Below are 15,154 nucleotides of genomic sequence, written 5' to 3'. Positions count from 1 at the left end.
TCTGTTGCACAATTTTATACTTATCTTTGCCACCAATTGCTCAAATAAGTGTTATTAAACCCTTTCAGGGGTGTAAATGAACACCTGTAACGGTGTCAAATTTGGACCCATATAAACTACTTTTAAAGGTGTTAAAGCACACCCCATTTTCTTAGAGTGTATAGTGTTTTTTACGTCATCGGTTTTGCTCTTAAGTCTAGGAAAAGTACTAGAATTTCTACTACTATCCTACCAAATAATCTCCCACTCTTAAAGGTGTAAAGCGACACTCTGAAAGGTGCTATGCCGCACCCTTGAAGGAGTTGCACAACACTAATATGAGAGTAAAAATTCACTTTCAGTGCGATATAAGATTTAAAAAGGTGTTAAACTGCACCTCTGTTGCACAATTTTATACTTATCTTTGCCACCAATTGCTCAAATAAGTGTTATTAAACCCATTCAGGGGTGTAAATGTACACCTGTAACGGTGTCAAATTTGGACCCATATAAAGTACTTATAAGTAGTAGGGACTACCTAGATATGCAGACATCCAAGATGGCCGCCACCCCAAGATGGCCGCCCTCTCCCCATCCACCAAACTCAAACCAAACTTTTCAGACAAGTCTGGACTAGCCCGAGCTGCTAGTTTTATCCCCCATGACATCATCTTCTTAACTTAAACTAAAACTAAAACTATAGTCAACCTTGACGTCATCCCTGGCTTGCTAACATTGGGTGTTACCCTTTTTTCTCTGTAAGCCTAAAGTTAATAAAAGCACAGATTTTAAGACATCAAATATTTACTTTTTATAAGATGTACAGATATGGGTGATAAATAAATACAGAATATATATTACAAAATAATCAACAACCAACAAGGATAAACAAACATGTTTTAAAGAGTTCATTTTTCACGTTGACCCTGTATCGTTATTTGACTCGGAAGTGCAATCGGCGGAGGGACGTTTGGGTTTATTTTCTAATTGTTTTCTGCTTCGCCGTTCAATTTCGTAAAGAGTTAACAAAACGTTGACTATTAACCCGTAAACAAAAAAGAAAATGAGGCACAGCATATTGCGAGGGCTATGATAGCAAATGATATTTAAATTGCTAGTACGTGCTATATGTAACATACTAGAGAGTTAAGCGGCAGTTTTAATTGGATCCTATTTGTCACATTAGGCGGAGCGTAAGTAAAGAGATAATATCATTGGATAGGTTAATTAAGGTGGAGTTAGAAAATAAGCCTATAATTATAAGTCTGACAAGAATAACAAATATAGAAATAAAAATTTTTAATAACAAACAATATAATATATACAATAACAAATATTTATATAAAAAAAACCCACCACCATTTAAAAAGATTAAACACCGGTCGACCCAAACCCCCCACTGCCGCGTGACGTCGGGGTTAAAGTCTAGAAACAACATAAAAACATGTTACAAGTTGAATTCTAAATTAAAAAATGTGTCACATGTTAAAACTTAAATTAAAAAATTGAAAATATTTACCGCCGTTTCCACCGGTCTTAGCAATATAACCGGCGTCACGATCAATTGGGCGAAACGATCACCCCGCTTGACAACGTAGGGGGTTTCCCCGACATTTGCGACGACGACTTTTATGGGTCCCCGATAGTCGGCGTCTATTAGTGTTAAGAATTATTATACTTTTACGCACTATAAAATAACTAATAAACATACCTATCGTCCCCTCGGCGACAAACAGCCCTTGGGCTGTTAAGCTGCTACGGCCAACAATGCGGCCGTAGCTGTTCTCGGGCAGCATCACGCCTAACCCAGTCGACACGATTTTGATACCGTGAGGGTCGATTACGGTATCCACTGGACAATATAAGTCCAGTCCGGCCGACTGGGGGGTGGCACGACGGGGAGTAAGCGCTGCCGGATGGATTTTGATCACGGGCAGGCAGGGCAAACGAGGAGCGGTAGAGAAAGACATCTTAAAGTTTTTGGGACTGGTGTTTCAGAAACAGAAGTTAAACAACTGATAACTTTCATTTTGAAACTTGGGGCTTATATACAAAATTAGCGAGGTCAAATCTAATAGTGTCTAGGCAATACTTTCAAGATTCTTAAAATTCAATAAATAGCCAAAAGTTAATTAGATATATAAGCATAAAATTACAAAATCTCTTCGAGGTCTAATTTTTTTTGTATGCAAAAAAAGTTCTCTAGGTGTGTTTTAAATAATTCAAACGAGATCGTGTTATATAAAAAACCCTTTAGCGAAGGTTAAAAAGAAGTTACTTTGATAAATGCCTAAGGGGATAAAATATTATTCGTATGCAAAAGCTTGTTTAGGCGTGTTTCGAATAATTTGAATAATTCTCACGAGATCGCTTTATATAAGAAAAACAATTTATTAGTGAAGGTTAAAACTAATTACTTTGGGAGGGACGGGAATTGTTTTTTTAACATGATTTAAATCTAAATAAATGTATATTAATATTAAACTAGAGAGGTCTTTTTTATATGGGTATTTATGGTAACATACTTCATAATCTCTAGTATCAACTCGTAAATAAAAAATGCATTTAAGGTTAAATTAAAAAATAGCATATCAGACATAATTATATATTTTTTAAACTCTTAATAAAAAAAAAAAACCATGTCTGGGCCTGTATTTTAAAAAAAAATGCCCCTGAGATTTTGGGTATAAAAGCTCGAGCATGGGCATAGGGTTTTCACAATCAATCCAGCCATGAGTAGCAAATATCCTCAAGAATCACAGTCTATGTTTGACTCTCCACCGTCTTCTCCTGGGGATCGAGCCGGAACCAGCAGTGGTAAGCGGACCATAACTCAATTTTTGAAGCCCGACCCTGTCGAGGTGTTAATCGACTCGGACGACGAGACGTTCGTCCAAGACGTACTACAAAAACACGTCGTGGGCATTCACGGCATTGAAGGGTCTTACCGTCTGAGGAGCGACGGTCAATACTTCGAGACGCGAGTCCCCCCGCGAAAAGGGGACTATTTTGTAGACATAAGTGTCTACAAATTTAAGGATATAAAAGACTCCCAAGCCGACAAGCTTTGGGAGTGCAGCCACAAGCGGCTGAAACGAGTCGTTGACGGGAAAGATAAAGAGGCGGTCAAGCTCCTCAACGCCTTCCACCGGTTGGTGGAAGACATAAAGGGTGACGCGCAGGCCACGCAGCAGCCGCCAAGCAAAGTAAGTATCTTATTAACAATAAATTTACAAACCAAAAATTTTGTTCCAATTTTTTTTATTTCTGATAGAGATTCAAAAAATGAGTTCGAGCAGCGGCAGCAGCGGGAGTGACTCGGAGGGTAGTGGCGGAGAGGAACACGCACAGGTAAACCGGTACTACACAATTGAGCGACAGATTGACAAAACGAGTCGCAAGTGGCATTGTAAACAAATCGATTTGCGTATAGCTTTCAAAAATCTGGAAGACATTCCAACGCGAGATTTTTTTCGAATTTTTCGAAAAATTCTCGACGAAGTTATACGCAAATTAGTAACCGAGAATCCCGGGTATAATCGGGTTCGATTTGTTTTAAGCTCCCCCGGATTGACGACCCCCGTTAATATTAAATTTATAAAAATTGACAAATTCACCAGTAAGCGAATTATGCGCACCATCTATAGAGTAACGCAATCTAGTCGGGACTTTGTCTTTAATGGCGAAGATTTTCAGTTTGATATAATTTTTCTAAACCTCGATGCAAATATAGGAACTTATTATAAATCTATAAAAAATAGAACTTTGGTTAATTTGGATTATTTCGTTAAACAAAATAACCAATTTATTTTTATGGAGAATAATGATAATCTCTGTTTTGCTCGAAGTTTAGTTCTGGGTAAAGAGATGGCCGATCGCAACTTTTATCAACAAAATAAGCAAGGTCCGCCCTTTAACCAGGACAATTTTAACAAACTGAGACGCAATAGCACTCTTCAAGGTAATATTGCGAAAATCTTGCACAGAAAAGCGGGAGTCCCCGAAGGTTTTGTTACTCTAGAAGATATTCAAAAATTTCAAAATTATTTAGCTCCCCATTATCGAATCGTAATCGTTGATGCTGCGAATAATTTTACCATATTTTTCAAAGGCCCCCAAGCTCCTAAATTTATCTATTTATTAAAAATTGGCGACCATATCCACCCCGCGAAAACTTGGCATGGCATGATGGGCGGTGTTACCTCTTGCGATTTATGCTTGAGATCGTTTTACAAACGTGAATTGCTAAAAGAGCATAAATGCCCCGAGGATACAAAACCCTATATATGTTTTCGGTGCCAAGGAGAAGCTTTTCATTTAACCAACGAGGACGTTTTAAAACGTTGCGACGAATGCCACCGCTACTTTTTCCCGGGCCCCTGCTACGAAACTCATTTACTTAATGGCACCTGCGCGAACCAAAAACGATGTTTAGAATGTGGGCGGCTGATGGGTGACGACCACGACTGCAATCCCGAATGCTCTCAGTGTAAAATAGTTCATCCGCCAGGTGAACATTTTGTTATGCCTTTGGAAACCAAAATGAAAGCCTCGCGGTTTATTTATTACGACATTGAGACTATTCTTAGAAATAATATCCACGTCCCCATTTTACTAGTTTGCGACGTAGAGACTGAAGCTGGCTTTGAAACCAAAATTTTTTACGGCGCCAATTGCGTCGAGCAATTTTTAAATTATTTATTTAGCGTCGAGCAGGTAGTTTTGACTGGACAGAAACGTAAAACGTACCAACCGCGCTTTACTAACACTCAAGTCGTAGCTCATTACGCGAAAGCTTTTGATAACTTCTTAATTCTTAACGCTTTAGTCCATAGACACGTCACCCCTGCCGTTATTTTTGACGGCAGTAAAATTCTCATGATTCATCTCGAGGGACCGCAAATTAGATTCCTCGATAGCTTCAATTACATTAGTCAACCTCTGCGTAATTTCACTAGCATGTTTAGCCTCGGCGATGTGGCGAAAGGATTCTTTCCATTTGATTTTCATACCGAAGAAAATCTTAATTACATTGGCGTCATCCCTGAAGCTTCGTACTTTAACGTAGCTCAAATGAAAGCCAATGATTATCGAGATTTTCAAACTTGGTACGCGTCAATGGAAGGATCTATTTACAACATCAAAGAGGAGCTTATTAAATATTGCATTCAAGACGTCAAAGTCCTGAGACAAGGCGTCGAAGCTTTTAGAAAAATTTACGTAGATCTAACCAAATTAGACCCTTTCTGCTTAAAAAATATTACTTTGGCGGGTGCTCTAACCACTATTTATCTTAACAATTACTATAAACCTTACAGCATGGGTATTGTTCCTTCTAACGGCTATAACGCAAAATTTAATCACAGTCAAATTAGCTTAAAATATCTCGCTTGGGTGGAGAAAACTGAAAATATAAAATTGCGCACTGCTTTAAGCTACGGGGGCGAGTACCGCGTGGGTCGCTATTTAGTCGACGGCTATAGCGAAACTCCTCCCAAAATCTACGATTTCCACGGTTGCTACTTTCACGGTTGTCCATGCCAAAAACTTAATGCCTACAATACCCAACTCAAAGCCAGCAACAGATTTCTGTACGAGCGGACCCTAGATAGAGAGCTGTTTATTAAAGAGAAGATGGTCGGGTATGAATATACCTCGATCTTTGAGTGTCAATTTGCTAAGCTTTTAAAAGAAAACGCCGAAGCAAAGGCTTTCTGCAAAAGTTTAACTTTTCGACCTCAAATATCAGCCCGTAGCGCTCTCTATGGGGGACGGACGGAAAATTTTGTTCTTAACTGCCACGTGCAAGGTGAGGAGAAAATTTTCTACAAGGATATTATTTCTTTGTACCCGAAAGTTTGTCGCGATTGTCCGTACCCTAGCGGCCACCCCATAATCTATAGCAGAGATTTTGACAAATCGCCAGGGTGGTATTTTGGCGTTATGAGTTGTCGTCTGCTTCCCCCTCAAGATCTCCACATCCCCTTAATTCCCTTCCGCAGCGGTGGTAAATTAGCCTACGCCCTCTGTCGCACGTGTCTAGAATTGCGAGCGGAAATCTGCGATCACACTGTCAACGAAAGGGCTTTCGAATCAGTCTGGCCAACGGTTGAAGTCTATGCCGCTATGGAGCATGGATATAAACTCCTCGATATATTCGAGGTGTACCATTATCCAAAAACGGAATATTTCTTCGCCCAGTACATGACTGATTTTATCGCCCTAAAAGTGAAGAATTCCGGATTTCCCGCTCACGCTCAAACGCCTCTGCAAAAAGAGGCGTATATCGCTGATATAAACAAGAATGAAAAGCTTTCTCTGACCGTGGCGGATATTCAATCAAATCCTTCACTGCGTAATATCGCTAAAATTAATTTAAATTCTCTTTGGGGTCGCATGGCTCTGAATACGGGAAAGATTCGCAGCATCTTTATCAACAATTATTACGAATTGATACGATACGCGAGCGATTACACTCTGGAATTAGTCGACTTACGGCCAGTTACGGAGTCGATCGCTCTCTTATCGTACAAAGCCAAAAGCGATTACGTTTCGGACTACAAACTGGGGTCGGCCATTGTGGGGAGCTTTGTTTCTTGCTACGGGCGACTCGAATTGAACAAGATGCTGCTTCAATTAGACCGCGCAGCCTTGTATTGTGACACCGACTCAATAATCTACCGCCATCTACCGGGAAAGTTTGACATTCCAACTGGCAATCATATTGGTTGCTGGGCGGATGAACTCGGCGGTGATTATATAACTTCCTTTTGTAGTACCGGTGCCAAAAGTTACTCGTTTCGCACTAGCAAAGGAAAAGAAGTCAAGAAAATTAAAGGGTTGACGTTAAATCGAGAAAATCTTGAAAAACTTGACTTTGAAACCTTTGAAAGTGTAGCGATGAATCCGGAAAAGGAAGTTACAGTCAATGTCCCTTTTAATTTTAAACGGGATAAATACAAGCTGCAGCTAGAGGCCGTTAAAATTACCAAAAGATTTCGCCAAACCTCGAATAAGAGATTGTTGAACGCCGATTTGACAACCAGTCGACCCTACGGTTTCAAAGAGGCAACACCCGCTTCAACATCTCTCTCGCATGAATTACGAGGCTAGGCGAAGACATACTTTTGAGGGCTTGTGGGAATCTTGCGTTCCTATCGAAGCCCTGGCCAAAGACGGTTTCTATCTTGCAGATGTAGAAACACAGACGACGCGCTGCGCCTTTTGCGGCATCGCCTTGTACCAGTGGCGTTGCACGGACCATCCATCGAGGGAACATCGGAAACACAGCCCATCGTGTCCGATGGTTTCCAAAAAACCGTGCAACAACAAACCACTGCGTCAGGGGTTTCCCGACTTCCCGACCAGCGAGGGCGAGGATGTTTGCGAGCCTCTAATCCAAACATGCCCAGCCATCAACAAAGAGCGGTCGGGAAACGAAAAAGTGCGCGTGCGCATAAATCCGTCGTGTTTTCTTCTGTAGTGCGTGTGTACCAACTACCCTCCGAGTCTCGCGTGAACTTTGACCTGATCAACGACCAACGCTTTCGCCAAAGGATAACGAACTTTGAAAAACAATTTTTAAAAACAATTAATTAATAGGGATTTTTTTTGGGTAAAAGGGTTTTGTGTATATTGTTTTTTTTTAAAAAAAAATATGTAAGGGTTTTTTTTTTTTTTTGGGGGTTTTTGGGGTTTTTGGGTTTATAGTGTATTAATTTTTTTGATTATTAATGTTTTTTTAAATATTTATGTTTTTTTAATATAAATAACCTGTCAACAATAATAAAATGCTTATTATTTAAAATGAATTCGACCGAGTCAGTCTCGCATTCTTTAAAGTTCCAAACACCCGCTCAGTTTCTAATCGTGGGGCCAACGCAAGCGGGGAAGAGTTTTCTTTTAAGTAACTTATTGCAAAATCATCAGCTTATGTTTGACCCGCCGCATAAAAAGGTTATTTATTGCTACGCCGCCTGGCAGCCAAACTACGAAAAATTGAAACAATTGATTCCGGGAATTCAATTTATTCAAGGCTTGCCAACGGCGGATCCGGATTTTTGGGAGACTCATCGCGACTCCTACTTGATACTAGACGACTTAGCTAGCCAATTATTTAAACAAACTCATATTGCCGATTTAGTGTGCGTGACGTCGCATCATTTAGGGTATACGGTTATTATTATTACTCAACAACTGTTTCCCAAGGGTAGCCAATCGCGGATAATTTCTCAAAACTCTTCCTATTTTATAATAATGAAAAATCCTCGAGATGTCGCCTCTATTAGATATTTGGCGCAACAAATAAGTCCAGATAACCCGAAGCGTATTACGGAGGCGTACAGACTAGCCACTAGAGAACCCTATAGCTATTTGTTAATTGATTTAAAACAAGAAACTCCGGAAAATTTACGATTAAGGTCGCGAGTTCTACCTCACGAATCACCTATGTATGTCTATGTCGATTAAATTTAATTGTCATTTGAATAATGGCCCCACGCGTTAAACGTCGATCAGCAAAACGCTCCCGGCTCGTCGTAGCGCGTCCCTCAGCCAAGTTTGCCAAATTTGTCCCTTATTTACAGAGTTTGCGTCAAACTAGCTGTAAACAACGGCGAACCCTCTTAAACAATAGTAGCGCGCCTCAATTAAAGAGCATTCAGACAATTTGTAAGAATTTAAAGGGCGGGGGTATTTTTTTGAGTAAAGATCGCAAGAAAAAGCTAGCAAAGTACAAGAAAATTATTAGACAACTCGGATCAAGTACCTTGTCGCAGAAAAGCAAAAAAAAGCTGTTGTTGCAGCAATCAGGTGGTTTTCTTACGACGTTGCTTGCCGCAATCTTGCCTTCGATTGTCCAAGCCATAGCTGCTAAACTATGAAACAAATGGTTCTCGTGCCCGCTAGCGCAGTAACTTCAACAGCTGCCCAAGAGCACTCGGCTTTGGACCGAGAGATTGAGGATATTTTAAAATCGCCATTGAATGCCTACGATAAATTATATAAATATTTAGACGCTTTTAAGAAATATTTAAGTATCGAGAAACAAATTCCTTTACCTAAATTTGAGGTCGTAACACAGGCAATGTCTAATGTCCCCACGCCGCCATTACCGGTCACCCCTAAAATGCCCCCGCGAAAAAAACAATTGTCATGGCCGAGCTATGCCACGTCATCACCGACAACAAGCGCTTCGGGCAGTTCTTTTACTACGCCTAAACGAACCGAGCCTCGGCAAAAGGTTTTAAAAAGCGAAACGACTGCGGGGACACCAACACCAGAAGATTTTTACCAACAATTTGGGCCGACCTATGTTGGAGATATGGTGAAACGGCAAGCCGAAGTTCTTGCAAATCATTTGCAAAACACATTTTTCACGCCAAAAAGAGAGCTAGAAGAAGGAGCTGTCGGTTATGCAAATCATGACGACGATTTACAAGAGGAAATTGTCGATGAACAAGAGAATTTAGCGGAGGAAAACGGGGACAATTTAACGGACTTGGAAAACCTGTTTGAGACGGCCTCCGCTAAACAGAAAAACAAGAAAAAAAAGAAAAAACCTCGAAAAAAGAAAGACGAACTCCAAAACTTAGGACCGCTGGTTCCATCTAACGAGAGGAGAAAGAGGCATAATAAATGGCGCGATATTGATTAATAAAAAAAAATGTAATATTTAGACAAATAAAAAATTGTTTTATTGCGAACAATATCTGTGTACATGTTTTTTTAAATGTAAAGATAAATATAATAAAGCGACATAGTCGTTAAGTTTAAGATTCTGGTCATAGATGGCGTCTAATATCGTCTTTCTAGCTACGCCCCCACAGCGGAGTGCTAGGTACAGACAACAATGGACGCCACACAGTTGAAAAAATGGATGTTGAATTTGTTGTTTATTGTAAACAACTCGTTTCCCGTATCGTTTTAAATTAACTTTATAGTATCGCGGCGAATTTCCGTAAGTGCAAAACATTTCCACCGTGTCATTGTTAGAAAAGCACGCTATCCAATGTTCTCCAGCCTCTCCAGCTGCTTCATTATTGAATATAAAGCAAAATTTGGACCTTTTTGGCCGTTCTGGGAGTCTGTTTACTGGGAAGCATCCTAAATAGTAGGGTCGCGTTCTTTTGTCGCAAGTTAAGAGAGCGTTTATTTGCGAAGTGTTCATAATTTAGTCTCGGGTAACGAGACTTTTTGTAGTTCGGCGCCGTAAAAAACACCCAAAATTTGCTCCCCCTTTAAATCCGCTACGCGATAGACGGGCGGTGACCTGGGTATGACGTCAACAACTCGAAATATTTCGTCAGTAAAGGTGCCTCCCGAGCTGGTTTTTCTAAATACTCTACTAGCTATAGAAAGACGCACGTGATCGCCAACTTTAAGCCTCGGTGCATATCGATTAATTCCGTTTGATTTCCCGTACAGTTTATTCCAAATGATTGATTCGTTATCTATATTAACATGAACCGGTGCAATTCCAGTAGTTGAATGAACCCGTTCATTATAGGCTTGAGTAATTAAAGGTAAATATTTAACGTAATTTTTATTCCCCGTGGCCGTAATAACCCGGGCAATTTGTTCCTTAATTGTTCTAATAAAGCGTTCCGCTAAACTAGCCTTATGCTGACTCCTGGCAAAATGTATTTGCACATTGTTTCGTTTCAAGAAGGAGGCAAAGTTGCGCGAACTAAATTCCCCACCGTAGTCCGTGTATATTTTTAAAGGGATCCTCTCTCGAAATATTTTTTTAAAAGCTTCGATAACCTCGCCAGATGTTTTGTTTCTAAGAGGTACTGTCCATCCGTAGCGGCTTAAGACGTCAATGACGCACAAAACATAGCGAACATTTTTATTAAAACGTTTTAATTTCGGTAGATCCAACAAATCAGCTTGAAAAACGTCATCGATAGTTGAGGCGTACACTTGGTTAGTTTTGAATCGGAAACGTCGAAATCGATGTTTCGTATAGGCGGGCTGTTTCTCGAGAAAGGCGATTAATTTTGCTTTTGGCACGTCCGGTAAGGCCTTTTGTAATCTGGCTAGCGACCCATAAGCGGCCGGATTTGCCACGTCGTAATAAATTTTTCTAATTTTAGCATCCATGTCTTGACAAGTATAAATAACGACTAAATGGTTTCCCAATAAACAACTTTATTTAATACACGCAAAGGTATTTTATAAAAACAATATCAGTTAAACAAATACGATATATCAATACATTTATCTTAATAGCCATAAATCAAGGCATTCTTTAAATCGGCAAAACTGTTGACAAAATAAGCGTAAATATCCTCTTGATCCTCGATCCATCCATGGTCGGTCTCAAATTGATGCAAAATTTTCTCACGATCCAGTTGAGGCAGCGCTTCGTGCAAATTACGCTCGACTCGATCGCTGAAATTTGTGTCAAATTCCGAGCAGCTTTGAGAGTGGCATATTTGTTTTCGACACTCGACGTTGGCGCAAGTGGAAGTGACGTCAAACAAGGTGGTAGTGAGCTCGTTTAAAATTAATTCGCGCATGCGACAGACAGCTATCCCTTTAGCCTTGAGATCCTCGTCAATCAACGGCTTTAAGTCGATCAACGTCTGCCATCCTGTTTTGTTCAGGCTAAATCCTTCGCTGGTGCTAAAGTTGAGGAAATAACGACTGCCGCTACCTCGTTCATAGTATCGAAGATCGATTAGACGTTCATCTTTCGAGTTGACGAAGCATTCCAGCTTGATGCGCTCTTTGACGGGCAACCAAATATGATAGCGAGGTATTTTTCCGTCAAAAAAGGACGTGAGTTCATTTTGAAACCGAAACAAAGCGTACCAGGCGTTAGGTTTTAATATAGTTTTTGTACGCGTATCCGATCTTTGAATTAATATTTTAGGTTCAATAGATTCAATGACGCAAATGTCGAGCTTTGGCGTGACGGTGTGTACTTGGTGCATCTTGGCTCGCGACTGATATTGTATTTATAAAGTTTTAGTCTTTTATACGTTGGGGTGATTATAAATAATTTCTCTGTTTTTAGATATTATTAATTGGTTGTTTGGAAATTCGGCCATGACAATGCACGTGACGTTTTCGGTTAGCGGAGAGCTAAATCTTAACGATAATCGCAAGTTACCAGTCTGGGGCATGGAATTTAGACCTAACGAAGCGAGATGTTCTCTACTCAAATCAAAAACAACGACAAAAAAGCCCTTCTTATATAAATCGTAAGAAATTATATTTCCTCGGTCAAGACCTAATATCTCGAGACCCTCGAATAAAGAATTGTAACATCTAACGTACTGGTCGTCGTCAAAATTGGGCGTAAAGGGGATATCGGGATAATTTTGCGAATTTAAAGAGAATTGCATGAAATCGAGTTTGAAGTGTTGGAGATCCAGGGGGTTAGAAGTTGCTTCCCCTACAAATTTTTTATTAGTAACGAAAGCCACGACAGTTCGCGAGGGTAATTGCCCCGTAAACAAGCTGTCCCTAATAAAATCTTGCGTTCCGGTGGTTATTAAGAAATTTTTCATAACAATAGAGTTTATTTCGTAGCGAGCGTTTATTCCCGAGTTTAACATCTGGGCGTGAGCTAGTTGCAGTTCGGGATTAACCTCAATTTCGCGCGTAAACAAAGTGCATTCCGTTAAATCAATCTTATACTTTTTGCCCTGCTCATTGTGAATAATAGCGAAATCCGTGGAGCTTCGATGAAGTCTAATTCGCACCTCGATATTATCTAGTAAGAATTTGGGCGTTTTGAACATATCCAAAAATAATTCGCCAATTACATCGCACGTCTTTGATTGTGCCACGCGTTTAGCGCGACGACCAATACCATTATCTTCTTTGTTAATATTGGCGTTATCTAAAGCCGTCGCCGGTTCGATAATGGTATCCAAATAATATAACATAGAAGTTAACCAGGAATTTGCCGCCGTTTGTCCGTAATTTAAAAGTATTTTAAAATAGGCCATATATGGGTACATATTATTAGGTTGCTGGACAGCGACGCCATTGAGAAATAATTCTACTTGACAAAATAGCGAGGCAATTATTAAATTTGTCACCGAGACTTTCTTTTCCGCATCTGGAACGACCGTGCCGTCCTCGTGCAAAACGCGAAATTTTACTCTCAAAAGAGTTTTAGTCAAATCATGATAATTGTTAGAGGGGGGAATGATAAATTCTACATATTTAGCATTAGTTAGTGGGGCAATGGGATAATGAGCAGTCGTTTTAGTCCCCACAATATTATTATTCACCACTGGCTTTTCAAATACTTCAAAGTCGGAAAGAACACTTTCGTAGGTCGACATGATTAGTCTAGAAAATCGCGTTTAGTGCGTTGCTTAACACGTTTGCTCCGGCTTGTTTTAGCAGTCCTCTTTCGTTTTCGGCCCGTCCCGCTTTGAGTGTTGACGAACCGGTCCACGCCTTTATGTAGTAGGGAATTTATAGATTGTTTGACATTTCTTTTAATCGATTCTCGAGGTGATATTCCGGGGTTTTGGGCATCGCTAATTACTCTACTCGTTAACCCAACAGCTTCGGACGCTAAAGTACTAATGGCCGGCCTAATAAAGGGTGTAATTTTGCGCAATAAAGAATTAAAGATACCGCCAACACTAAAACGACCACCCGATTGGAAAACGTTTGCGTGTAAAGCCGGAAGGGAGGATCCTCTTTGGAAATACAGAGTGTATCTATTAGGTACCATTGCTTCTGGGCTATTGACGTCGACGCCTAAAAAACAGTTTAATATATACTTTGCCCAAATTAAACGGAATATTTTCCCCGTAATCGGATTTCAATTCAATTTCAATTTCTTGTATATCGCTGGTTGAAATTGGATAAAAGTCGATATTATTAAATATTTCCTGGTTCTCCTCGTCTAGCAGCGAAAAAGCCGGCATTTTTATGAAACGTAGCAGAGGAGCTTGACCACCACCTACTACCTGTTGCCGAATAATATTGGTATAAACAAACATGGCATCGACGCCTCTCATGATATCAGCGGGATACTCCGAAGTCTCGTTATTAAGATACCGATCTAATTGATTGGCACTAAAGCCTAGCAATCGTCCCAGTCCCCTCCCGGGTGTTGTTTTGGGAAACAAAATGGAGACCGTATCGTTCAGTTTTGAAACCGTCACGGTTCCGTCTACATTCTGCGTAAATTTTAGACTTTTCCTATGCGTCGGGGACATGGCTTCGCTCATAGCACTTAAAACATCGCTAATATGATAATAAACCCCGGGAGGAATCTCGCACGCGTAATTGTCGACTCGTTTGCCTTGAGGGTTATCCTGTTGATATCCGGGTAGGGACGGCTGGTCAGCCATATTTGGATCTTCTGGAAATCTATCAACATCGTATTCGCTAGTCCAAAAATTATTAGCCTCTGTCAGTGTCATTGATCTCAATCGGGGGTTCACCAACGCTACACCCGAGTGGCTATGTTGCAAAACTTCTCCCTCTTCGGGAATGTTAAATAACTTGGCCATCGGTCCAGCTACCGATACGCGAACACCTCGCTCTATTTCGAGACGCGTGTAGTATCTATTTTCTGGCGCCGTTTTGAGAATAAAGATTTTAAAATGACGGCGAGTCATAAATTGCTGAACTTCTAATAATTTGTTAATCACTTTCAAATGTAGCGAAAAGGGGATTACCGCACCGGTCGGGGTAAGATCACAGGTATATTCACGCGCCGGTATTTTGATTTTCGTTGTCTCCGTCTTTGTAAAAAGATACATTAATGAAAAGTGGACGCGATATGACACTCCTGTACTGTTAGTAGTTTTAAAATGCGTAAAATTACGCTCTAGAGGCCTCTTGGATAGAAACGTCCCCCCAACGTATTCATTTTCTAAATTTAATATATCCTGCAAATCCGGCGAAAATTTCATTTCAATTTTTGCCGGACAATGGACTCTAAAATAATGCTCCGCTCCTTGTTTAATAACGCTAAATTCAGCATTGTGCAATCTTAAAGGATCGTGGTTGTTCGAGCTTATTTTGAGCCCTTCAGCGATTTCATAATAAATTTTAAAATCATCCTCCAAAGATTGTTGCGCTTTAAACTCGCCTGACACCAAGAACAATAAATAAATCCATGGCTCCTCCCAGGCGGTATAATGCTTAATGGTTCTATTGATTCGATATTCTAGATAGGCATTGTTTTCAT

At 40.2% G+C, this 15,154-nt stretch overlaps 2 protein-coding genes across 11 annotated transcripts; both read left to right on the top strand.

Annotated features, from left to right (window-relative positions):
• Positions 1-2,254: 2,254 nt before the first annotated feature.
• On the top strand, positions 2,255-7,565 carry LOC149679051 (uncharacterized). The gene is made up of 3 exons (XM_089836865.1): positions 2,255-3,185; positions 3,254-3,330; positions 7,173-7,565. Exons 1-2 carry the CDS (start codon positions 2,712-2,714, stop codon positions 3,266-3,268), a joined length of 489 nt encoding a protein of 162 aa, XP_089692991.1. The 5' UTR covers positions 2,255-2,711; the 3' UTR covers positions 3,269-3,330; positions 7,173-7,565.
• Positions 7,566-8,857: 1,292 nt separating this feature from the next.
• LOC149679050 (uncharacterized) lies at positions 8,858-13,840 on the top strand. 10 transcript variants are annotated; one of them, XM_089836857.1, is made up of 10 exons: positions 8,858-10,367; positions 10,461-10,502; positions 10,596-10,769; positions 10,855-10,997; positions 11,076-11,149; positions 11,212-11,261; positions 11,334-11,466; positions 11,589-11,938; positions 12,002-12,188; positions 13,513-13,840. In XM_089836857.1, exon 1 carries the CDS (start codon positions 8,858-8,860, stop codon positions 9,632-9,634), a length of 777 nt encoding a protein of 258 aa, XP_089692983.1. In that variant the 3' UTR covers positions 9,635-10,367; positions 10,461-10,502; positions 10,596-10,769; positions 10,855-10,997; positions 11,076-11,149; positions 11,212-11,261; positions 11,334-11,466; positions 11,589-11,938; positions 12,002-12,188; positions 13,513-13,840. The 10 variants fall into 10 exon arrangements, with proteins under 10 accessions (XP_089692983.1, XP_089692982.1, XP_089692981.1 ...); XM_089836856.1 differs by having other exon boundaries at positions 11,334-11,740; positions 11,858-11,938; XM_089836855.1 differs by having other exon boundaries at positions 11,334-11,763; positions 11,858-11,938.
• Positions 13,841-15,154: the final 1,314 nt, after the last annotated feature.

The sequence above is a fragment of the Phalangium opilio genome, unplaced genomic scaffold (genome assembly GCF_054372755.1).
Source record: "Phalangium opilio isolate 3A_F unplaced genomic scaffold, DU_Popi_V2 ptg000042l_1, whole genome shotgun sequence".
Lineage (NCBI taxonomy): Eukaryota > Metazoa > Arthropoda > Arachnida > Opiliones > Phalangiidae > Phalangium > Phalangium opilio.
The sequence above is the reverse complement of the archived record's forward strand: the minus strand, read 5'-3'. Positions and strand labels throughout refer to the sequence as shown.